Source organism: Oryzias melastigma, linkage group LG11 (genome assembly GCF_002922805.2).
Source record: "Oryzias melastigma strain HK-1 linkage group LG11, ASM292280v2, whole genome shotgun sequence".
Lineage (NCBI taxonomy): Eukaryota > Metazoa > Chordata > Actinopteri > Beloniformes > Adrianichthyidae > Oryzias > Oryzias melastigma.
Window position 1 is genome coordinate 13,548,127 of NC_050522.1, and position 22,825 is coordinate 13,570,951.

General features: G+C 41.6%; 1 protein-coding gene across 21 annotated transcripts in view; it reads right to left on the reverse strand.

Moving 5' to 3' along the window:
* Positions 1 to 22,825, reverse strand: part of macf1a (microtubule actin crosslinking factor 1a) — a 183,721-nt gene that overhangs the window by 39,981 nt on the left and 120,915 nt on the right. For all 21 annotated transcript variants that reach the window (XM_036214306.1, XM_036214314.1, XM_036214316.1 and 18 more), the window contains 28 exons: positions 21,798 to 21,953; positions 21,453 to 21,668; positions 21,185 to 21,340; positions 20,295 to 20,579; positions 19,525 to 19,674; positions 19,197 to 19,430; positions 18,936 to 19,103; positions 18,674 to 18,847; positions 17,946 to 18,113; positions 17,417 to 17,608; positions 17,163 to 17,336; positions 16,904 to 17,027; positions 16,600 to 16,799; positions 16,115 to 16,432; positions 15,864 to 16,030; positions 15,154 to 15,310; positions 14,958 to 15,069; positions 14,575 to 14,637; positions 14,153 to 14,391; positions 13,915 to 14,044; positions 13,117 to 13,316; positions 12,822 to 13,046; positions 11,923 to 12,199; positions 11,205 to 11,797; positions 10,917 to 11,105; positions 10,625 to 10,831; positions 8,583 to 8,900; positions 8,332 to 8,514 (listed from right to left, as the gene is read on the reverse strand). In XM_036214306.1, the coding sequence (XP_036070199.1) occupies positions 8,332 to 8,514; positions 8,583 to 8,900; positions 10,625 to 10,831; positions 10,917 to 11,105; positions 11,205 to 11,797; positions 11,923 to 12,199; positions 12,822 to 13,046; positions 13,117 to 13,316; positions 13,915 to 14,044; positions 14,153 to 14,391; positions 14,575 to 14,637; positions 14,958 to 15,069; positions 15,154 to 15,310; positions 15,864 to 16,030; positions 16,115 to 16,432; positions 16,600 to 16,799; positions 16,904 to 17,027; positions 17,163 to 17,336; positions 17,417 to 17,608; positions 17,946 to 18,113; positions 18,674 to 18,847; positions 18,936 to 19,103; positions 19,197 to 19,430; positions 19,525 to 19,674; positions 20,295 to 20,579; positions 21,185 to 21,340; positions 21,453 to 21,668; positions 21,798 to 21,953 (5,775 nt within the window). The remainder of the gene's footprint in view (positions 1 to 8,331; positions 8,515 to 8,582; positions 8,901 to 10,624; positions 10,832 to 10,916; positions 11,106 to 11,204; positions 11,798 to 11,922; positions 12,200 to 12,821; positions 13,047 to 13,116; positions 13,317 to 13,914; positions 14,045 to 14,152; positions 14,392 to 14,574; positions 14,638 to 14,957; positions 15,070 to 15,153; positions 15,311 to 15,863; positions 16,031 to 16,114; positions 16,433 to 16,599; positions 16,800 to 16,903; positions 17,028 to 17,162; positions 17,337 to 17,416; positions 17,609 to 17,945; positions 18,114 to 18,673; positions 18,848 to 18,935; positions 19,104 to 19,196; positions 19,431 to 19,524; positions 19,675 to 20,294; positions 20,580 to 21,184; positions 21,341 to 21,452; positions 21,669 to 21,797; positions 21,954 to 22,825) is intronic.

Genomic DNA, 22,825 nt, shown 5'->3' on the forward strand with positions numbered 1-22,825 from the left:
AAAAAAAAAAAAAAAAAAAACCCGCCTCTTTATTCTTCAACTCTCAGGGGTAGTTTTATATTAACCAGCAATGTATTCTACCTGCTGCTGTGTGTGTGAAAGCCCTCATTGTTCTCAGAAGGACAGACACAAAAAGACCTGGATCAAAAATGCACTCAAACATCCACACACCTTCACAAAAAATGGGTGATAACTCCACCATCATGCAGTCAATCATCCACTTGCACCGGTGACAGTTATGAAGGCAGATTCAGCAGATTTCATAGATGATTAGCTTGATGTGTGTGTGTGTGTGTGTGTCCACAGATGGTGTCGTTTTTTTTTTTTTCACGTCTCCCTGTTGAAAGTTTACCTCCTCCTCTTCTTCTGTGCACAGACCTCCGTCCTCCACACACAAACCTGACACTGCCTCTCAAAGGTCTTTACAAAATCCCTCAACTATGGAGCTCATTCATTACTTGTTCAGTACTGTTATAAAGCAGCATCACCGAAAGTAAAGCAGCAAGTAAACCTTGAATAACAAAGGACTACAATAGAATTTGTCTTAAGACTGCACATCTTTATTGTCCAGATGCTATTGTCCTTTAGAAACCTTAAAGTTCTAAAGATGTGTTTTAAACTATTCAGTAACATGCTTATAGAAAAAAGGACAAACTGAAATTGTTAAAAATCAATTGTTGAAGAGACAGCTAAAAATGTATCTAATTTAAACATTTTTAAATGGATAGAGGGCATCTTCATCCGAAAATTCAACCAGTGTGACTCAGACATAAATACCTGGTACTGAACAGTGCAGTTGAAGGTTTCCTGATTCCTTGTTTTCTTCGCAAGACAATCAAGTATAAACTAAATACGTGTACAAACAAGAATGAATTCCAAATCCATTCACATTTTAGTTTCTTAAAGTTCAGCACACTGTTGTTTTTTCACATAAAAATAATACAAACAGAACATTATTGGAACACTCTGGGCCTGAACAATACATCGCAAATTTATCGTCATTGCAATATTGGCCTGTCCAATACACTTATCAAAACAGATGTCTTAAATTACAATCAATGGTTGCCTTAAATGTTTACACATGCAAAAACAATCTTATGGCAGCTTGACATGCTTAAATTAAATAAAGCCCTTTTTGTATTTGACCAATCAGATAGACCTCTATTATGTTAAATACTTGCCACCTACACAAACGGGGGTCATTTGGATTATAACTTCAGTTCTGTTGAATTTATTTCAATAAAACTGATGCAGTGCAATGGAAATGATGAATTAGTTGTTTTGCTAAACATTCATGTATTGTAAGTCATGTTGTCATTACAATATTGGTCACTAATATTGCAAGTTTTTCTAATATCGTGCAGCCCTACCACACTCTATGGTCTTTCGGCCCTTTAATTTATGTAGTCTGCTGGAATGGCACTTAATCGTTTAAACGTTATAATAAAATAAACCTATTGTGTATCAATCCAAATGGTATTTTCCAGCATCAATTATAATCAACTTATTTTATTTTGACAATTAACAACTTGCCTGAGACAGATTGATCTGGTTGAATCACAGGAATATAAATCAATTCATCGTTACACCCTCATACTGGTAAATAAGTTCTGCAGGTCGGCCTAGATAACCTATTCTGTCAGAAATTAATTGCATTTAAAGGATCTGCTTGCTTAATGTTTGTCAATCTTCAACTATCACAGGCTTGAGTTAGAGCTGATGAAAAGCCTCCACATACTGTGTTTTCTGGAGTGTAAGTTGCAGCATCCAAAAAATGCTAAATAAGAAGAAAAAACATAAGTCTCATTGGTCAAACTAAGCAACAAAACTGCACTTTATACTAAAAAAAAAAAACTTGGTAAAAACAAAAATTTCACTTAGACTTCCCAGGGACCATTAGAAAGGAAAAACCCAACCTGATAAGACTAATTCAAGGGAAAAAGTTTGGGACTAAACAGCGAATTTCAGTCTTCCTGAAGCGAGGGAAAGTGAAAAGTCTGTGCTGAGCGATGGCGTGCCTTTCTAATTCACAACAGCTGAGACAATACAGAGCCCGACAGGAGGCAGGCCTTTACATCACACACACATGCACACACACACCCACTTCTGTGTTGATTCACGACAACCCAGACATATTCAGATACCCAAACCCCCCAAAAACGAAGACAGAGTAGCTTTAGTGATCGGTCACATCCACACACTGAAGTGAATAGTGTGATCATGTTGTGTGTGTGCACAAGTGTGTGTGTGTGCCAGTAAGTTACAGGAAAGTTCTTTAAAATGAATCACGTTATACTATTAGAGAAATTATGTCAGCGTGATCCAATCAGCCCACAGAGAGGCAGAGAGTCATGAACTCTGACGCACAAAAAGACCGACGCACACACACACATACAACCTGAGACACACACGTACACACTAACATTTGGAGCAGAAACAAGGAAGGAAAGAGGTCCAGGAAAAAGTGGGAGAGCCAGTAAACTGGGCTTCATCGAGATGACGAATGGCTAGGATAAAGTGGGGAGTTGAGGGCGGGTTACTGAGTTCTGACACACAGAACCCTTCAGACTGAACCTTTCAGTTTGAATTAGGCAGATGTGATAAGCAATACACACTGAAACCAGGTCAACTCGCAGCATTAAGTCTTACTATAAAATTAGACAAAATTAATTATGTTTATCTGTTGAAGCCATCTTTTAGAGTTGGTTTGAAGGATTTTAATGACAAACATTTAATAAGAGAAATTTAAGTGCAATTTTTTGATCAATAACATTACGTTTTGATGTCCTAAAAAGCAGGACAAGCATGCTTAGTGCTTTTCTAGAAAAAAAAAACAACAACTACAGAGAGATCTGACGTCTTTTGGTGACAGCAGTTTATCAGAATAGGTTGCAACAGTGAGAGATGAAGACAAAAAAAAACACCTGGTGGTTCACTTTGGTTTGATTTTTATGCCCATCACCACATAAATGCTGACACAGTTGGTGCAGAGAAGGACGATGACTCACAAGCTTGCAGATTCTCAAAGGCAAAAGAAAAAAAAAATAATGCAGGAAGGTGATCTGGACCAGACGACCGCTGGGATACTAAGCTACGAGGAGGTGAAAGGTGTGATGGAAGAGGATGTGTAGACAGGGGAGGCGTGCGGGCATGATTTAGGAGAGGGGCTTTTACAAACGTGCAGGAGACGCAGACACACGCACTCATGCGAGCACGCTTTCGGAGATCGCAGTCAGCCAGACTAACCAGCCCTTCCCTGGAATGCCCATCTGCAGCAACTAAAGCCAGAGGCACGCGGAGGGATGTTGATGGCCACACCCTGTGTGTGTGTGTAGTTGTGTGTGAGGGCTGGGTTGTGGAGACAGCTGAGATTCCGGTTGCAACCCGAAAAAGACTGGCATTAGAAGCATCCTCTGATGAAGAGTGCAGACACACACACACACCTCTCACCAGCCCACGGAGCAACCCGAAATACAAGCATGGATTCCACGGTAACACATATGTGCAGACAGGAGGGCCAAGTATAAACACCAACATGATGAATTGTGATTCTCTGAGGAAGAAACAGACTAAGGTAGACTGTCACTGCCTGGAGATACTGCAAGTCAGATTTCAGCTTCAGCATCACACTGGAGAATTCATTTTGTCAACATAAAACTTGAGGTCAGATCTCAATGACCTCCAGGAGATCTTCATCTGATCTAGAGCAGACAATAAGTTGATCTGTATTGACTTTGGAAAGATCTATGATTCCAGAAGAATTTCCACTTCTTAAATATGGCAGGATCTCCATCTCATTCCCTTTGGCCTGGATTTTTCTCCTGTATGCTCGCCATCTTTTCTATGGTTGCATCTTGCATCTCTTTTTTTTTTTTGTCTAATAACAGATGTTCCAGTGTCTTTTTTTACTCAAGATTTATTGGAATAATCTGGATTGAATTGGGATTGTAACAAACATTATCTATTTAACTCAGCTCCGTGTTTTTGGGTAGAACCTTCAGTTGCACAAAAGTATTTATTTTAAATAAACTATCAAATGTAAACGAAAGATTATCAGTACCCGTTTCAAATGATTATTGTGTAGATTCATTTTCCAAAATTAGATTTCAGCACAATCATTACCAAGGCCAGTACGATTAGATAATCAGAGAAATGATTTATATATTTTTCTACTTATTTGTGTGTCTTATCTGTGATTTGTGTTGTTTGTTTTTCCTTAGAGCTGCCATGACAGTTGAATTTCTCCTCTGGGAGATGAATAAAGATCAACTTAAACCTGGCTCTTTGGTTCAATTCAATTCAATTCAATTCAATTTTATTTATATAGCCCAATATCACAAATTCAATTTGCCTCATTGGGCTCCCACTGGGATTTTACTAATAATGAAAAACACTGAACTTCTAGTGAATCTCTTTAAAGACCGTCCCTTGAAAAAGGTGTTTTTGACGTTCTTGTAGCATTCATTTCATGGTGGAGAACATTTATAATGAAAACTGAGATTAAATTTGTGTTTCTGAGTATTTCTTTATTCAACTTGTGCTGAATCTGGACCATATAAAAAAAAAGAAAATGCAGTTTTGGAAAACTTTTATGCATCACAGACTCCTGGTTTGGAAGCAACCACATTGAGCCTCATGCTTTGCATATTTTATACAAAGAAGGGAATCCTTATAGGAGGTGGAGTCAGGGTGCTCCTTCCACCTCATTGACCCCTTAAGTGAGTGTGAGATCACTGGTGAGAACTTTAAAACAATTTTGTAGCTACATCACACCCCACTCCCACCGTGCCCTGGCTTGCCTCCACCCACACCTCGTTCTGAGCCCCTTCTCGCCTTTTGAAGCGTCTGCATGACATCACCCCTCTGGGTTTGAATTAGGCTGCGATGGGGGGATGGGACGATAAAGAGACGGGTGGCCTGGTTCGTTTTGGAGCCAGTCAGACATGTTTAGGTTTGAAATGAGCCGAGCTGGATCAGTTACAGAGAGAAGCTTCAGGGAGGTTCACACAAAGCTGGGAGAAGCTTCAAACACGGCATGAGAGACTCATTCATGTCTCTCCATCCCCCTTTACACACTAGAAAAAAGATCACTTTTTCAGAATAGAAAAAAGGACAAATTAAAGAGTGGTGCACAATCGGTGTGTAATTATACCCAAAATGTCGCCATCCTTCATATTTTTTCTCATTTCTGCTCTTCCCTGCATTCTTCACCACCTCGCATTGCCAACCACTCCATCTATAAATACTCCACTGCTTCCAGACAGTGCAGAAGACCAATTCTCCATGCTCTACAAACTCTGCAGACAGTCACTATTAGACATACTGAACATGCATTTGACACCCAGCTTTAAAACATTTACCAGACCATTCATAAAAATGTAATTTATATCTCCATCTCTGAACAAATTTGTAATTCCTTAAAGCAGCCCCTGTTAAAATAATAAAAAAATGTAACTTAGGGTACCTAAGGTACCACTGAGTTATTTCACTGAGTTTTTTTTATTTGCTCAAAATAAAAATCTGATTCCGAAGTTTGATGGAAACATGCTGGGTGTTGTCTACAGCTAAGAAGCATGATCCTCGAAGGTGCAGGACAGAAACATGACTGCTTGTTTACATATAACAATAAAAAAGGAAAACTTGTGAACTTTTCTGAGCAAAAAAAAAAAATCTTTCCAAGGATGATGAAAGGGATGCTTCAAAATCTGATGAACATCCTGGATGACTCCATTCATCCTCTCCACCAGCTCCTGGAGCAATATAGAAGCACATGGACAGCAAAATTCCCCTTAACAAGAAATGAGCAACACAGAAGGTATTTTCCTTCCTGTGGGAAAAACCTGCTTAGTCTACTTCCTAACACCACCCGAGAGCATATTATATTCATTTTAAACACTGCTAATTTGCTCTGTATTAGTAACAGCTTTTTTTTGTATTCCTTCATTTTCTTTCTTTGCTGCATATTGAAACTTGGTGATCGGAGATCTGCAAAAATGTGTTTTACCCTGGGAATAAATAATGAATTCTGATTCTGATTTCAGAAATTATAAAAGCCAAGTTTGACAGAGTGTGAGTGAGATTTAGCTGTGATAAATGTCAGACATGTTTCCTGAAACACTAATGTCGGACCGGCAGCATTCATGAACATCTGCTCCCATTGAGCAGCTGTTTCCAGCAGATGGAGTGGCTTTGGAAAGACCGTGGCTCCAGTCCACCGTGGAGAAATCCTGTCCTGAACGATACTGATTAGGACAAGATTCTGGATTTAATAAATGCTATTTAGTAAAAAAAAAAAAATCTATGAATAGCTCATTCAAAAAATACAGCTGCCATTTTTCTCCATTTAGTTGAAGCAGTACATTTAAAGATTTGTGATTATCCAAGCTGCGAGTAAAAGTTTGAAATTATTTTATTTTTACTTTTTTTATAGATCATTTCCTCATGAAAATTATTATTAACATCAATCATCTCTTTGTGTAAGATCTGATTATTCACCTGTTGGCCGGCCACTGGTACCAGCTGCACAACCAGATGAACAGAACCACAAAACATCATGTAACAACTTCCCTCTCCATTTGATCTGCTCCTGGTTTTCAAGCACAGATGATTGATCTTTTCACTGCTCTCTTTGAATCCTTTCTATCTTTTATCTGTTTGTTGTCTGCCACACATTTTTCTGGCTTGCTAGTAGAAAGGAGGACACCAGAACCAGAAAGACACAAGCGCTTTACAGAAGCCGGCAAACCAACTTCAAAAAGTAATCCAAAATAAAGAGAAATAAAAGTGACACAAGTTGTTTGATCAAGCCTCTAAAACTTCACAAGAGTGGAGCCAAAGCAGAAGTTCCTGATTCTTCACGGGCATGACAATGATTAGCGCTCTTATCACGAGTCATTTGTCCAAACCCATGACCTCGGAGCATCGGCAGGCCAAAGATAAAACGGTTCAGTTGTTGCTGCCCGTGCGTGGGATTCTTGCATTCTTCTCCTGGGTTTTCAGTGGACAGGATGTTGCATCACAGCCAGAAAATGTGCTCTTTAATGATAACAGTCAGACTAAAAGCATCTGAAGCACAACTGAAGGGACAATTGCAGCTTTGAAGCTTAATTGAAACCAAAAAGCTCACATTTTGAGAAGAAATGACAAACTGTGAGGAATGACTTTAATGAAACACAGACTATGAATCACCGTAATGCTCTCCTTATTGCTGTCACAAGTTTGCACAAAAATGTTCATATTTTTGTTACATAAAATTATAGTTGGTCATTTTTTATTGATTAAGATGCACTTTTGGTTTTTCAGTGCTAAAATATAGTTAAGTCAAGCATTTCCTGTTCTCAGAACCTTAAATCCCAACTCTGATCATCTTTTCAGTTTCTGCAGAGCAGCAGTAAACATCAGAAATTAACCTTAGAGGAATCAGTGGCAAAGAGCATCCCCGCCCCCTTTCCCCTCCTCACTGGTAAGGGCTCAGAGCAGGAAGCTTGCGGCCCACCCAGTGTATCTTCTATGTCACAAATACAATCTTTTTCAAACGGCATTTTTTCATCTGCCCCTGATTCACAACAATTTGAATAAAGAAATACTCAGAAATGCGACTTTGACCTTAATTTTCTTAATATACGTCCTTCATCGTCAGAAAAATGCCACAAAAGCATGTTAGAAACACAACATTTTCATCAGCGTAGATCTTTAAGATTTATTTTCTGAACTAAAAGCTCATCGTTCCATCTTCCTGTGCGGTTTTACTACATTTATATGATTTAGTCTAATCCTAAAGACCCAAGCTACTAGTTAAGATGAATGAAGAGCTGTCCTCAGAGAGAAGTTGGTCAAAAGGCAAATGTTTCCCATCATTCCACTGCACTTATTCAGTCTTGACCACAAGAAAAGGAAGTGCACAGAAATGAGCTCTAGTGTCAAATTTGGAGAGTTGTCCGCCACAACAGTCTCCACATCAGAAGGTTCAGCTTCAGCGTCAGACGGAGGGCGGGACACAAGATGTGTGTTTGCATGTTTGTTTGTTGGAAACGTTGAGAAAAACACTGACACCATCACACAGACGCTTCAAAAGGAACAGAAGAGCATGACTCAGCAGACAAAGACAAGTGACCCAACTCCCAGCCAAACCCTCATATGCACACAAACAAATCTGTCTGTACCACAGGAGGTACAAAGAGGAGGACAGACAACCAGAGCTCATGTTACGCTGCAGCTTTTCTGTTGATCTCTGCAAATCAGTTTCAGAGGCAGGATGACAAAACACCGTCCAACAATGAACCCTCTGCTCTTTAACCTCCCAAACATTCAGACCGCACGCTAAAATCCTACCTTGAACTCCTGCAGTTGCTGTTTGATCATCTCCACCTCTGTCCCCACCAGGCCCTGCATGTTCAGCCCGTCTTCAGCTCTTCCCAGCAGCCCTTGCAGTTCTCCCACCAGCTTGTAGAAGTCCTGCACCCTGTCTGCTGCATCCTTGATCTGATCCAGCTTTCCCTGGCCACGCTCACCGAGCTAGATCGAAAAACAACGTCAGGATTTTAAACCATCACACGAATCACAGGTCAAGTGTGCTTGCTCACCTTCCCGGCCTGGCGGCTCAAAGCCTCAGTCTCCCTCCTGAGCGCCAGAAGGTCCGGTGAGGAACCTTCTCGTCGCAGCATGGTTGTGCACTCGGAAGAGTGTTCCTCCAGCTCGGTTCTGAGGTCAGTCAGGCGTGAGAGGAAGCCCTTCACTGCGTCAGCCTGAGAGGCCAGAGAGTCGGGATCACGGCCAACAGGGCTGAGGGAATCCAGTTCATCGTCCAGGTCCGCCAGGCGAGAGAAGATGTCCCGAACGTGGGTCTGGACCTCGCCCACGCCCTGCAGCCGAGACTCCAGGGAGGCGCAGCACTGTTCAATCTGATGGAGGACAACATTCAGAAACTGAATTACAGGCAAAGTTTCAGACTTGTCGTATTTGAGGTAAAAAGCTGAAACTCACAAAAATAACTTTTCCATAAACACTGAACAGCCTGCTAGAACAGAACATGATGTATCCAAACCAGAAGATGTGAAGCAGCAGCAGAGTAAAATTAGATTTGTTCGTTTCGGAGTGAGTTCAGCTTTATCTCAGTCTGATCTCCATCATTTTCTGCAGCCTGTCTTCTCAACTTTAGATAGATAAACAAAACATCTCAGTAAATAACAGCACAGCGCTGGTTTATCTTCTTTAAACAGAGACTTCTCCTGAGAGAGGCCTAACCTTAAATGGAGTATCTGGAGTGTAGAAATCGATGCAACCCTGAGAGCTAAATCGTGGATGCTTTGGTTTACATTTCAGTGTTCAGTGTCAACACTGACCATGTATGACAACAGAAGTAGAAACGGCCGTCCTACTCTCCCTCACCTCCCACCCGACACGCCTAGCTCTGTAAATACTGCAGCTTCTCCCCAAGAGCAAAATCTTCCTGTTCAGACTGAATGAATTACAGTCTCATTCATAGCCATTTTTTTAATTCACCCTGCTGCTCATTTTCAAAGCTGTTTCCTGTTCGACAGAGTCTGCTCCGTTTTGATTTGTGGACACTAAGCTGCAAGTAGCTCATCACAAAATCATTTCCCCACAGCTACTATTTCACCTTCAGTACTTCAGAGCTATAAAAAGTACAACACTCATCAACTGTTGTACAAAATGTACAAAAATAAATCCTATTCCAGGGACTGGAACTTTAAAATTATCATTTTTTTAAACAACATAACTCACTATATCATTAAAAGGTAGCCAAACACTAAATATATATATATTTTTTTACTGTTTATGTGTACAAACGGGACTTTAAAAGAGCTGTTTGTTGGTCCTTGCCACATTTTTGAACAATTTAAAACAAATTTGTTTAATTTCTGAGATTATGGTTTAAAACTGCCTGTGTGATTCCCCCTACAGGTTGAAACGAGGTAGTACAGTTGAATTGGTCAACTGTAAGAGTCCCACATCATTTCAGAAGTTTCATGTCATCATGCTCTGCAGCTCCAGTTCAAAAGTCATCTTTGATTTTGTTACGGTCGATCGTTATCGTGCTAGCTTTAGCATGACTTGTACACCTTCGTTTAATCAAAAATCTACTGGCTTGCACAATTTTCCAGTGGACTTAGAAGTTAGCCAACAATGGTTTAGTGCAATTGGCATTGAATTCAACAAACTCTGCCCTGGTGATGGAATTTGCAACATTTCACTCTGGATCTGATCAATACGTTAGCTTTTAGTAGCTTATGATGCTAGCATCATTTTACCACTCAGACACTAGTCTCCTTTGGTCTGGACAATGAGTCACTGCCCTGGGAGAAGGTGGAGGAGAAACTAAACCACCCGCCCCTATTTTTTGCAGTTCCAAACCTGGGTTAAGAGTGGAGTCAGCTCTTGTCCTGCTGTGTTACCTTTTAATAAAAATGTTTATTTTCTGACTCCACAAAAAAATTAACCTTTAGGCTCAAATGTGTGACATTTTCAACAAAAACTTTTCTTACTTTTCCTTTTTTTCCAATGTGCAGTGCATAGATAAAACTAATATTTTTTACTCCTTGACATCAAAGGAATAATTTCAGAAACGTTGGTTCCAAACTAATTTCTTGTCTCAGCCCCTCACCTTGTCAGTGACGTCCTCATACTCTTTCTCTGTGTCTTTAGCCTGCTCCTGAAGCCTCTGCGCTCCCTCTGTGCTGCCTCCTGGAGTCTGGGGGGCGTCCTGCACCAACCCCTGTGCCAGGTCTTTGAGGTAGACCACCTGAGGCTGCAGTGACCTCAAACTCTCCTGTTGACTTCTCAGCCTCTCCAAACTTTTAGCACTACAAGCCTGTGAAGGAAAAGATAACGACGATGTTGGATTGCATTAACCCAATGAGAAAACATCAATATTAGATTCCTGGCTATTTCAGTACCTGAGGTCCAAGAGCTTCCTGAACTTCAATCTGGTGCCTGGCAGCTTCCAGCCTCCTCTCAACAGCCTGCCGTCCCTCCTCAAACTCCTTCAGGCGGCTGGCCAGCTCCTCCAGCTGGAAGGTGTGGTTAAGCAGCCTCTCGTTCAGTCCATCCACCTGCCGGTTCAGCTGAGCCTTCTCATCTCGCACCTTCAAAACAAACGTTTTATATTCATAAAAGAGCTTATAGAATGGGGAAAAAATACTACAACAACCAAGCAGTAAAACAATTTTGGATCTGAAACACACCTCTTCCTCCCCGATGCAGCACTGCTCCAGAAGCAGGTCTGCTGCTGTGTTAAAAGCCTCGAGCAGGGGTCGCCGCCTCTCCAGGTCGAGGGACAGGCTGCGGGCCTTCTGCAAGGCTTCATCCAGTGTAGATGAATCCAGCGATGGGAGGATCTCTCCATCCTTCTCCTCACACTCTGAAAGCCACGGTATGAGCTCAGCTTTGTGCTGCTGGTAAGCTTTTGCTTTGCTCAGAGTGCCCTTAAGCCTGGCCTCTCGGTCTGCTATTCTGAGGTTCAAACCCTCCCAGTCTTGCCGTAAGGTGGCCAGACGGGACTGCAGAGCAGATCGTTCCTCAGCTGGCAGAGTGGCGAGCAGGGACACGCCCTCAGCCTGAATCAGTTCGTAGGAACCCCGCTGGCTGGCGATCTCGCGCTGGAGCGCCTCTGTTTGGGTGAGCAGGGAGTGAATGGCTTCAGGCTGACAGGGTAGAGACTCGGAGGAGGATTCCCTGGGATCTGTCTGCTTGTTGAGCCAGGAGCAGAGGTCCTCAAACATCTGCTGGAACTGCTGCGTAGACGACAGAGCCGCCTGTAGCTGTGACAACCCATCAGCTGAGGGAAAGGAGGGTAAAGAGATGAGAGGATTTACATTTCCAAGTGATGGAGTGATGAAGGTAAAAATGAGTGACAATATTCACAAGAATGCTTCAGCAATTCAAGCTCTAAAAGCCACAAACCTGCTCTCTCCTCCAAACTCCTCAGTGGCCCGCTGACACTCTCCAGCCGTTTACTCAGCTCCTCCTTCAGGTAGGGTTCAGCTACGATGGCACTCAGCTCCTGGCAGAGCTCCTCGGCCTCAACGAGCTCGGTTCGCCTTCGTTCCAGCTCTGAGCGGATCTCTCCGGTTTCTTGCAGTCGCTGTCTTAGTGCCTCCGGTTGTGCACTTAGTGAGGCCTGAGAGTCCAGCCTCTCACCAAGGATGGAAATGCTGGATGAGAGTTCTCTGAGCAGAGTCTGAAAGCATGAGATCAGATCATCTAAATGAGATAATTTATTTATTTTATAATGAAATATGTTTTATGAGAATTTGTAAAAAAGATAAAACTATGTTCATTGTGAAATATGTATATTTGCACAGTTGTCCTTTCGCATCAACAGACTTAAATACCAGTACAGTTACCGGTTTTCAAAGCAGTTCTTTTTGCTTTTTAAAAAATCTTTGTTGCGTTTTTCTTTTTCTTTTTTTTTCTGGGTTGGTTTAGAAAACTCGCAAGTAAAAATGTCATTGTTTGTTGTTGCTGCTTACAATGGTCCATCACTATTCACACAGATTTTTTTCAGTGCAGTATTTTATGCTTTTTTTTTTTTTTAACAGCGCACCCTGTTCTTCGTCCTGATTGGCTGGAGACCTTGCCAATCAACCTTCATGCTGTGTGTTCTGTATGTTTTTTTGTATGGTTTCAAATAAAAAAAAATTAAATATCAAAAGCTATCGCTTAAAATAATGTACTCACATTCTGCAAAATCTCATGTTTTTTTCTCAAGTAGATCTCAGTTATTGTATGTTGCTATATTCTGCACAAAACTTAATGTCGATTCAGTGTTGTAGTGCAGCTCAACAGTCCTGAGATCTTACCTGGTATCGCTCGCTCGTTCCTTGAGCCTGATCGATGTGGTTAGATCTTTGAGTCAGCCTGTTCGTGAGGTCTTCCCATTGTTGTGAAATGACGTTCAGCTCTGTGTGGACCTCCTCTAGGTCTTTCGGGTCCTGAGCAGGGTCAGTCTGGGAGAGGATGCCCTCTGCAGACTGTGTCAGCTGATCAAATTGTGGCCGCCGCGTCTCGAACTCACGCAGCATAAACTAAAAAACAGAGATCGATTAGATAGTCTGAAAGTTCTTTCTCCATATTTGGGTTTTCTGCCACATGTACCTGGACCTGCTGTTTCTGCGTGTTGAGCATGTTGGGATCGATGCTCAGCGGTCCCAGCACGCTCATCATCAGCTCCTTCTCCCTAAGCCACGGACCAAGTTGATTGGCTGCTGACGCAAAGCTGCCCAGCCTATCAGCACACGTCTCAAGCTCGGTCTGTCTCTGAGCCGCCGTCTGATTGGCTGCTTGCCAGCGAGACTCTGAGGGAAAAACAAATGGAAGAATTGGTAAAATCTGATAATTATGTTCAAAATATAACTTTTTAGAATTTTTTGGGCCTAATTAATAATTTCTCAGAATAAAAAGTCTAAAATGTTTTTGGGAACCTAATAAACAAGCAGAATTGAATAATTCTAATATATTTCAGACTGTTTGCTCACAAAAGGGTTTAGCAATTATTCAGAGTAAACAAACAGCTCTAGAAATCGACTTCCCTACTCCCCATATGGTTAATAACCACCTTACTTTTTGCCATCTCTGAGAAAATGTATTAAAAAAAAACATCTATTTATGCACTTTTTAGGAACTTAAATAAGGTGGGTACAATTGCTGGTCGTGTGAGTTTATTCATTTAAGTCATAAATCTAAATTTCAGATGTGGAATCTATTTTTCATCTACTTAATAAATCAGAATTTTCATGGGATAAAAATATACTTTGGTAGAATCTCAGTAATTGTGCCAATAAGGAAGCTTTTCTTTCTAAGATGTGCATCATTCTGATAAAGATTAATAAGCATAAAAAAGAAGTCTTCTGCCCTAAAGCTGTGTTCGTTCTTCTCGTCTCCTTCAGGACCTACCGATCTCCTGCAGCTGCTGCCTCCAGCTCTCCGCCTCAGGAGAGTCGGGGTTGTCAGCAATCAGCTTCCTCAGCGTGGCCTTCAGCTCATCCACCTTCTCCGAGTGCTCAGCCAGCTCTGAGAGCAGAGCCTGCAGGAAAAACAAACATTTACCTCTCAAGGATGAAACGTTTTCATGTATTTCAAAATGTTAGTAGTAACACCTCCTGCCTTGTTGTACATGAGGCAGTGGTTTTACCTTGTTCTGCTGAGCCTGGGCGCGGACCAGCTCGGGTCTGGAGGGGGAGGCGGTCTGTCCCTGCTTCAGCGTGCTCTCTCTGTCACTCAGCCAGCTCTTAAGATCCTCTGTGCCCCGCATGGCCTTCTCCCGAAGCTCCAGAGAGGCTTGCTGCAGGCTCAGGCGCTGCTTTAGCTCCTCGCCCAGCGTGTCGTACTGAGCTTTTACATCTGACACGGCGACCTGGAGCTCCGTCAGATCTAAGGGTCACAGAAAAAAACGAGTATAAACAGATTTTTATGTGCCTTCTATTTAAATGTAACAAATATATAAAATTTTGGTGTCTTTGTTTGTATTGTCACTCAGATAAACTAAAAAAGAGAAGACATGCTCTTAAAACTGAATATTTTGCATCCCTTTTAAGGACTAAAAAGCAAACTCACCTTTACATGTGTGAATGCCATTCAAACTGCTTGGGCCTGCCGAGCCGTTGATCTGAGGTGCACCTGACAGGCAGACGCAGAAACGATCAGACACAATCGCAGGCAAGAAGAACAGTGTGTTAGGAGTACATTTAAAGGTAAAGGTGCTTTAAAGGACTTAAATGCCTTGAAAAGAACGGTAGGATGAGTGGAATTTGAAAAAATAAAAAAAGGTCTTGGACTTGATAAGTTCACCCAATCATTCAAACTTTGCATACAGTCATTTATTGTTATCTTTTATGTATAATGTTTACTCTCCATTTATCAATTCAAAATAATTAAATATGACAAACAAAATTTAACAATTTCAACAGTTTTTTCGGACTGTGTTTTTCTGATCTTACCTGTTTTGGTCTGAGGAGCAGTCACCTCAATGATGAGGGCCTCCAGCTCAGAGCCCGTCTTATTCAGCTCCTGAACTCTGGATCCCTGAGACTCCCAGTTATTCAGTAAGTCCTGGGGTCACAAACCAAAATTAAGCCCCCTCTGCATTTATAATACTTCCAAAACACAGTGTACGTGTCAGGAACGCACACACACCTTGAGCTGCTGGACTCTTCTCTGCAGGCCTTCAGTGTTGAGGGTGATTTCTTTGGAAGGCAGCTGGTCTTGTGTGGTCTGAAGCCAGCGGAGGAGAGAGTCTGAAAGGCCTCTGAACTGCACGAGCTGCTGCTCGCAGGTCTGGATGGCAGCAAACCTAAAACACAGGGAGGGGAGGACATTAAAAAAGTTGTAAATCTGAATAAGTAAAAACCTTTTTAAAACAGTGAGGCAGAAATGTAAATGGAATTCAGCTATATTCTGATATCAAGTCAGCCATGGAGGCCCAGAGGTTGTGTAGGTGGAGCCTTGATCTCATCCTTTTTTGTGTGTAATCTGTAGCTGCAAATATGCTGACCAAAATGTCAGCAGCAGCTCCATCCCTGCTGCTATTTTCTCCCTATCAGGATTCAAAGCTGAGTCATTTAGGAAGGCAGTTTATATGCTGCTTATGATGGAGCTGAGGGTCTGTGTATGAACGACAGAGGCCTCATGCAAACCTGCCGTACAGAACTATAAAAGGCCAAATTCAATCTGATAATTCTGCATATTAATTATTTCATTTATAATTCCCCAGTTTATAAACCTGAAAAACTTCAAATTTAAAGAGCAAATGTGAGGACATACTGTAAAAAAAACATGTTCTTGCAGTGCCTCCTAGTGTCCTTATAGTGAAGTGTGCAAAAGCTCCATCGTTTGAGGATTTGTACCTTTTATTGACGTTTTCTTCCAGTTTGCCGAACTCATCAGATACTTCGTTCACATTGTCCAATAAGTTCTGAGTATTGGTGAGTGCTTTGGATTGGCTGATCTCTGTGCCGAGGCTGCAGAAGGATTTCAGCTGGCTCGCCTCCTGCTCCAACTCGGATTTGACCTCCTGTGATAAGAAGCAAACCCTGGAGTCTGTAAAGGCCTTAAAGAAATTAACCTCACCGATGACCCGCTCATCAACTCTACTAACCTCAATGGTCTGCCTGTAGTCGTCCACGCTGCGGTCTGGCAGCCCCACAGGAGTCAGAGTCTTCAGTCGGCTTTGCATGAAGGCTTGCAGGTCGGCCTCCAGACGCTCGTAGCTCTCCAGTCTGGGCAGCAGCGCTTTGAGCTCAGCTTCCCGCTCGGATTGGCTGGCCTGTGCTGCGGTGTAACGCTGGCTGAGGTCATGGAGGCTGACCTGGAGGCCTGACGCTGTGGAGGGGTCAGAGCTCTTCAGGAGGCTGGAAATGGAGTCTCGAGTTGCTTCCACGCTGCCCTGCCTGGACAGCAGCTCCTGCCGAAGTTTCTGCCGTAAAAAGAGATCAGACATCTTTAAATTCCACACACAGAAATTAGTCAGACTGAATCTTGAACTATAAAAACCTCAAACATTCCCGGAAGGTGACGTTTTTCTCTTAAATAAATGACATTTAAAGATAATGCTCTCCTGTTAACATCTTCAGAACATCTCACCTGGTTCTGAGTCAAAGCGTCTTGTACAGCCTGTGCGGTGGGCTCAACTGGGCCAGGATTCAAAACCAGTTTGTCCAGCCAGCCCAGCAGGCCCTTAAGACCCTCCTGAACACTGACAGACTGTGCTACAGCGGTCTGCAGCTGTTCGGCCCGCTCTGACACCGACGCAGAGAGGCTGCCGAACCTCTTCTCTAAGCCGTCTGAAGAAAACAAAACAAGTGAAGCAGTTTTAAACTCAAACTGTAGCAATAAGAGCCTCTGTGAGAGTGAGCGGCTCTGCAGAGGATCCTGAAGATAAATGTACCTGCTGTGCAGAGGATGTCTACAGCTTTCAGAGAGGGGGATTCGTCTGTGCTGACCAGATCTCTTCCAGCTCTCTTCACCTTCTCCAGCTGTACCGAGCGCTCTGCCAGTTCATCCTGAAGCAGCTGAAGAGACAACAGAAACATTTCAAATTTAATGAGATTAACTGAAAAAAAGGAAAAATATCTCACTTGAGCCCATAAAAAAACAAAAACTAATCTATCATGTTCTTTCCTTTTAGGTAAATATTTATTCATCACCTGGACTTGCCGCAAGGTGTTCTGTAAGTTCTGTGGATCTGTGTCTCCACTGGATTTGGTTATGCTTTGGTTTTGTTCTTGAGTGCTGAGCCATGAGTGCAAGGAGACAACCTCATCCTGGTACTGCTGGTACCTCTCCAGGAGGCCAGACAGACGGCTGCCCAACTCTGTGGACTAAAAAAAAAATTCTCCTTTTTAGTCTTAAATCAAGGAGAAAGAAGGGCAAAATTCACAGTGCACCCTTGCTTTCTCACCTTGGTATGTAGGGTTGTGTATCTGTGGTTGGCGTCCTGCAGCTTGTTGGTGACCAGCTGTTTGGTGCTGTGCAGGGCTGGATCAGAACCACCTAGCTGCTCCAGGGCTCCTTGAACGGAGCTCAGAACTTTTTGACCAGAGATGGAGACGAAGCGCAGGTCTGCTTTGTGGCAAATCACATCCTCAGCAAGCTGGAGAAGAAAATGAATGTACTGCTCACCAAGAGATAAACTTAAATTTTAACTAATAAGAAAGTAGAATAACTGTGGTTTAGTTAAAAGTTTAAACTCCTGAAATGGGGGAAGAAAATTAATCTATACCTGCTTGAAAAAAATATTCCAAACTGGTTTAATTTACTTTCCAAGGCCATCTAAGATATAAAAGTGTGATTATGAGGATGGACTGGATGGCAAATGTTTTTTGAACCCTTTAAAACAGGAGCTTTACATTCTTTATTTTTTGCATTTTACTGCTGTCTGTAAAGGAGCTTTGGTTAATCAGTTTTTAAAAATAGACATTTTTATTTACCTTTCTGTGCTCCTCCAGTCTGTCTTTCAGTCCTTGTGCATCAGTTTCTCCCTCCCCCAAGGAACGCAACTCCTGCTCATTTTGTTCCAGCCAGGAGCCCAGGCTTCCATGTTCCAAGAGGAATTTACTCAGCTCATCCTGCAAGGCCTCAGACTTCCTCAACCGATCCTGGAAACAGAGACAAAAGCATCCAAGCATTTTTTTTAAGATTAAAGAGGTAGAAAATTTCTAAATGGTAATTGTGCTCTTTAAAATACAGGAATTTTCTCCATTAATTTCTTATTTAGTCATTAATTTTGCAAGATACATGAACGGGTAATAAAACAAAGTTTCCAGAAATTGATGAATTAACTTAACTTAAATATTGTGAATTAAATTTTTTTTGCAATGATCATAAAGTTACCAGGATCATAAACATCTAGTAAGATTTTATTATACGTATATATATATATATGTTTCTCTTACTAAAATGTAAAAAAAGCCAACTTAAAAACATGTAAACATTTTTCATTTGGAGTTCAAAAGCTATAAATATATGAAAAATATTTGTATGGATAAAAAAGATGTAATGAAAAGCATTCATAATAAACATTGTTCAACATCGCTCCTTACTGGATTATTATACATACAACAGTATTGTATTTTCTGCTATTTTTTTGTTTGGGCCTCTTGTTAATTTTGTTGGTCTCTGAATATGTATCTGTGGCAGACGGATGCTTTTTGTGTACCTGGCAGCTCTGCAGCCGCTCCTGATGCTGCGCCTGCAGCTGGTCCAGAGCAGCACGGAGTCGCTGTTTCTCTTCAGCCGGGACCGCCGAGTCGGGCTGTTCCAGGAGGGAGCGGGCTGACTGGGTTATCTGCAGCAGCTGGGCCTGCTGAGCCTGCAGCTGCTGAAGTTCAGCCTGCAGGAGCAGACGGACAGCTAAGGTAAGGTTTAAGGTAACTCGTAGGATGTCAAAGAGAGAATATACCAGACATGAAGATTTTAACCTGCAGTCTTTCTGTGTGTGACATGACAGCGCCCTCTGGCTGTGAGTCCAAAGAATCAGTAGAATCCTGAAACGTTCCAGTTGAGCCTTCATTGTTTGGTTGCTTTAGGGAGGACAGGAGAGAGTCTATCTGGCTTTGGGTCTCCTGTAGATCTTCCACTGCCTTTGCCTGGACAAACAGATCAAAAGCAGAGTAAATAAAGCAGATACAGAAAGAAATAAGAAGAAATATAGGTATTTATAGCTGTGATAAAGTTCTCACCCTCTGTGTGTTCTGCTGCACAGCTGTTGTGATGGCAGTGTTCAGCTCTGACACAGAGGCATCAGTGGAATTTGTCAGGGCGCTGTACTGCTCCTTAAGAATTGCTAGCTTCTTCTGCAGGTTCTCTTTCTCCTCAGGGCTCAGACTTTCTCCTCGCTCTGCCAGAAACTCCTCCGCTGACCGGATGGCGTCAGCGAGAGCTTCGCCTTTAGCCTGTAGATCCTTCTGTACTTCCTGCCACGATATCACAAGCAAAAACAAAGCAAAAAATAAATAAACATAGAACTGCATCTGAGATGCTCAATCATGCAGCACGGTAGTTTTGTACCTTCAATCGTTTTTGTTTTTCCTGTAGGGCGTTCACGTCGCCCGATTCTCCTCCTCCGATCTGACTGGCCAGCAAAGCAGCAGCTCCGCCCAACCACGTGTTGAGGCCTTCTAGTTTCTGAGAACACTCAGCTTTCTGCTGTTGGACCACCTAAGGGAAAAAGAAATAAAAAAAATCAAAAAAGAAAGTTAGTTGTGACACTCTTTTGTCGTGGCCTTGCATTTGTTCTCCTGTTTGGACAGTAAACGGAGGAACACATCTTTAGGTATACAGTTTGCCAAGCTTTGAGCAGATTGTGTCCAGACTCACACTTTCACACAGACACACAAAAAAACTTTACATCCAAATGATGGTCAAGCACTAAAAAAACAAACAAGAAAAATCAAACAACTAATCAGGTTATTTGCCGTTTTTCCTCGCTCTCTTGAACTTTCAGGGGAGACGAGAGGAAAAGGCTTAAGCCAGTAAAACTGTTGTGCGTTCAGGAGCCGTTAACCGTCGTGATGCAAGCGATTTTCTTCAGTGGCAATCTGGAACAGCAAGGCAAACAGGTTAATATCACACGTGTTACAGAGACGTGCAGAGAAGCAAACACAGCAGCACACAGAGCCTGTGAGGTTTGAGGAATGGGACTAAAAGTGCAACTAGGATGGAGGTTTCTTGCAAACACAGAGGTGTTCCAGTTGGATGTTATAGATCACTTGAAAGAAAGCATGACAAAGCTTCATGGTTCGAATTTGTAGAGCATTCTGCAGCATCTCTTTGCAAACCTCTCTTTCCTCAGCGCTCCTCTTTTCTCTGTCCATCTCCTCCTCTTTTGCCCTTTCTTTCTGCCACTTCTCCTCCCTCTCGCTTTGGGCAGACAGGGCGCCGGCCCAGGCCTGAGCTTGACCTGATGCCCTGTGGAAGGCCGTCTGCAGCTGCTGAAGCTGCCCCAAGAGCTGCCTGCTCTGCTCCGGAGCCAGGTCCTGCGCCCGCTCCGAAATGAAGGCCTGGATGTCAAAGACTACTGTGCTGACCTCACCGGAGCGAGCCGCCAGGGAGGACTGCAGCTCCTTTATGAGTAAAAAAAAAAAAACAACCAAAGAGTGGAAAAGCTTTAGTGCTGTGCAGAATACTATTATTGTAGATTACCGTTTTTAATTTAAAGAATAAGAGATAGTAAATGTTTCTAACCACCACAAAACACTGCAAGAACTCAAATCTGACAGCTGAGTTACTATTTTTCTGAAAATTATAAACATTTGATTTTGACAAATGTATTAATCTTTGAAAATTTGCCTTGAATGCACCCTGCCCTTGATTGAAATAGGCAAAAATTATATTTAAAGAAACATGAAATGCCAATCTTAGTTTGGCAAGCATGAAGGTGAATGAATCACAATTTATGCTAATTTTTCAGCTGATGGAACATTTAATATTTGAATTAAAGGTTTAAATTTTAAAAAGCTGCAAAAATCTGGAAAGTTAATATTAAAAATAGCAACGACAACACCCGATTTATTAATTATCCTCAGCCTAAATAATAACGATTAATAATAGACTCATGGCTCATTAAAAATTGTAACGAATACAAGTGAAGTTGATTGCTAGATCTTTTCCTCTTGGTGAAGATCAACCAAGTGTTCAATGCAAAAATTCCTTTTTTACAAGAACTTGCCTTGCAGATCTTTAGTTGCTGTGTCAGCTCCTCATTTTTCCTAATTTCTTCCATTCTTGCCATTCCTCCATCCATCTGGGTCTCCATCTCTGTCAGGCAAGACAGCAGCCCATCCACCCGTTCTCCCAGAGACTTCTGCTCAGCTGCCACAGAGTCCTGAAGAAAGCATCAGTGAGGTAAAGTTCTGCTGATCTCCAGCAATTACAAAATATTCAAAAGAATTTTATAATATTCTTAACTTTTTATACAGTCCTTTTTTCCTCATTACCTTATATGAGTCTCTGTGTTTTTGTAGAGTTTGTAAAATGTCCTGAGAAAGAGTGACAGCAGCTTCGTATCCTCGAGTTAAGCTCCGCCTATCTTTATCCAGAGCCAATAGCAGCTGTGGAGGGACGTCTTTAGATTGGGGCTTCAGAAGCTGCTCAGCAGCCTGAACCGCTTTGTGGATCTCAGGTTCCAAGTCATGCAGTTCCAAGTCCAGAGTCTGGCAGACAGATTAGGAAAACAAAACCTGCCTTTATACCTCTTGAAAAGTAGATAATCCGCTTGTGACAAAGAAATAGAAGAGTGATGAAGAACACAAGTGAAAGTGTGATTGTAATTTAAATTTCACCTGAACATGGTGAATGATGTCATCCAACGCCAAGAGGCTCCGGCCAACAGACTGCTGCTGCTGCTGCTTCAGCCGGACCTCGATATGTCGAACCATGGAGAGTAGAGCCACAATATGCTGGTCCTGCTCTAAACAGTCCTGACGCATTAATGATGACTGTAGAAGGAGAGAAAAATAAATCCATTAGAATTTACTATAAAAAAATCCTGCAAAATAAAGATAAAAATACATCAAGGACTTCAAGAAAAGAATCCTATTTAAAACCACAGTAATTATTTAAAATGCATTTGTTTGCTTCAGTTAGACCACGAGTCTGGAGTTTATGGCTCTGGAGGCATTTATCCCTCCATGTGGCTATTTGGTTTTGAAGAAAAATTTTAATAATTTGAAAAATTAATCTGTTTGTAGTTTATTTAAATTTGTATTAGCCAAGTTTTGTCAAATAACAGAGTAAAATGATGGTAAAATGTTTCATATATTGCCAGAGCGATTAATTATGCAGCCCACAGTGTCTAGTTGCTGATCAGAAGCAAAGTTCTTAAATTATCGAAATGCATTAAAAATGTACAGATCAAAAATAAAATGGTGTCATGTTCCTATTCGCTAGTTAAAAAAAGGAATGATGGCGCTCCAAAGTCAAAATGATAGAAAATATCTTGTTTCACTTTCTTTTTTTTAAACACAAGAAAACATTATAATTTTATTTTTAAAGGAACTTGTATTTTCGACAGCCAAAATTTAAAGTGACATTTGTTTTATAGTATGTAGAAAAATATTAAATTGTAATAATTTCTTATAGTAAATACATTTCCAACATTTTGTAAATTAAATATGTATTTTTCTTGTGACTTTGTGATATTCGCTCATTAAAAAAGATCTAAATGGTTCTCTTAGTGTTTAAGGTTGCACACCCCTGGGTTAGTCTCTTCCAATGCATAAAGATTGTGACTTTCTTTGGCAAAAAAATCAAATAATTTATTCAAAGCTAAAAGTGGCTACTGTGATAGATTTTTTTTTTTTTTTTTCAA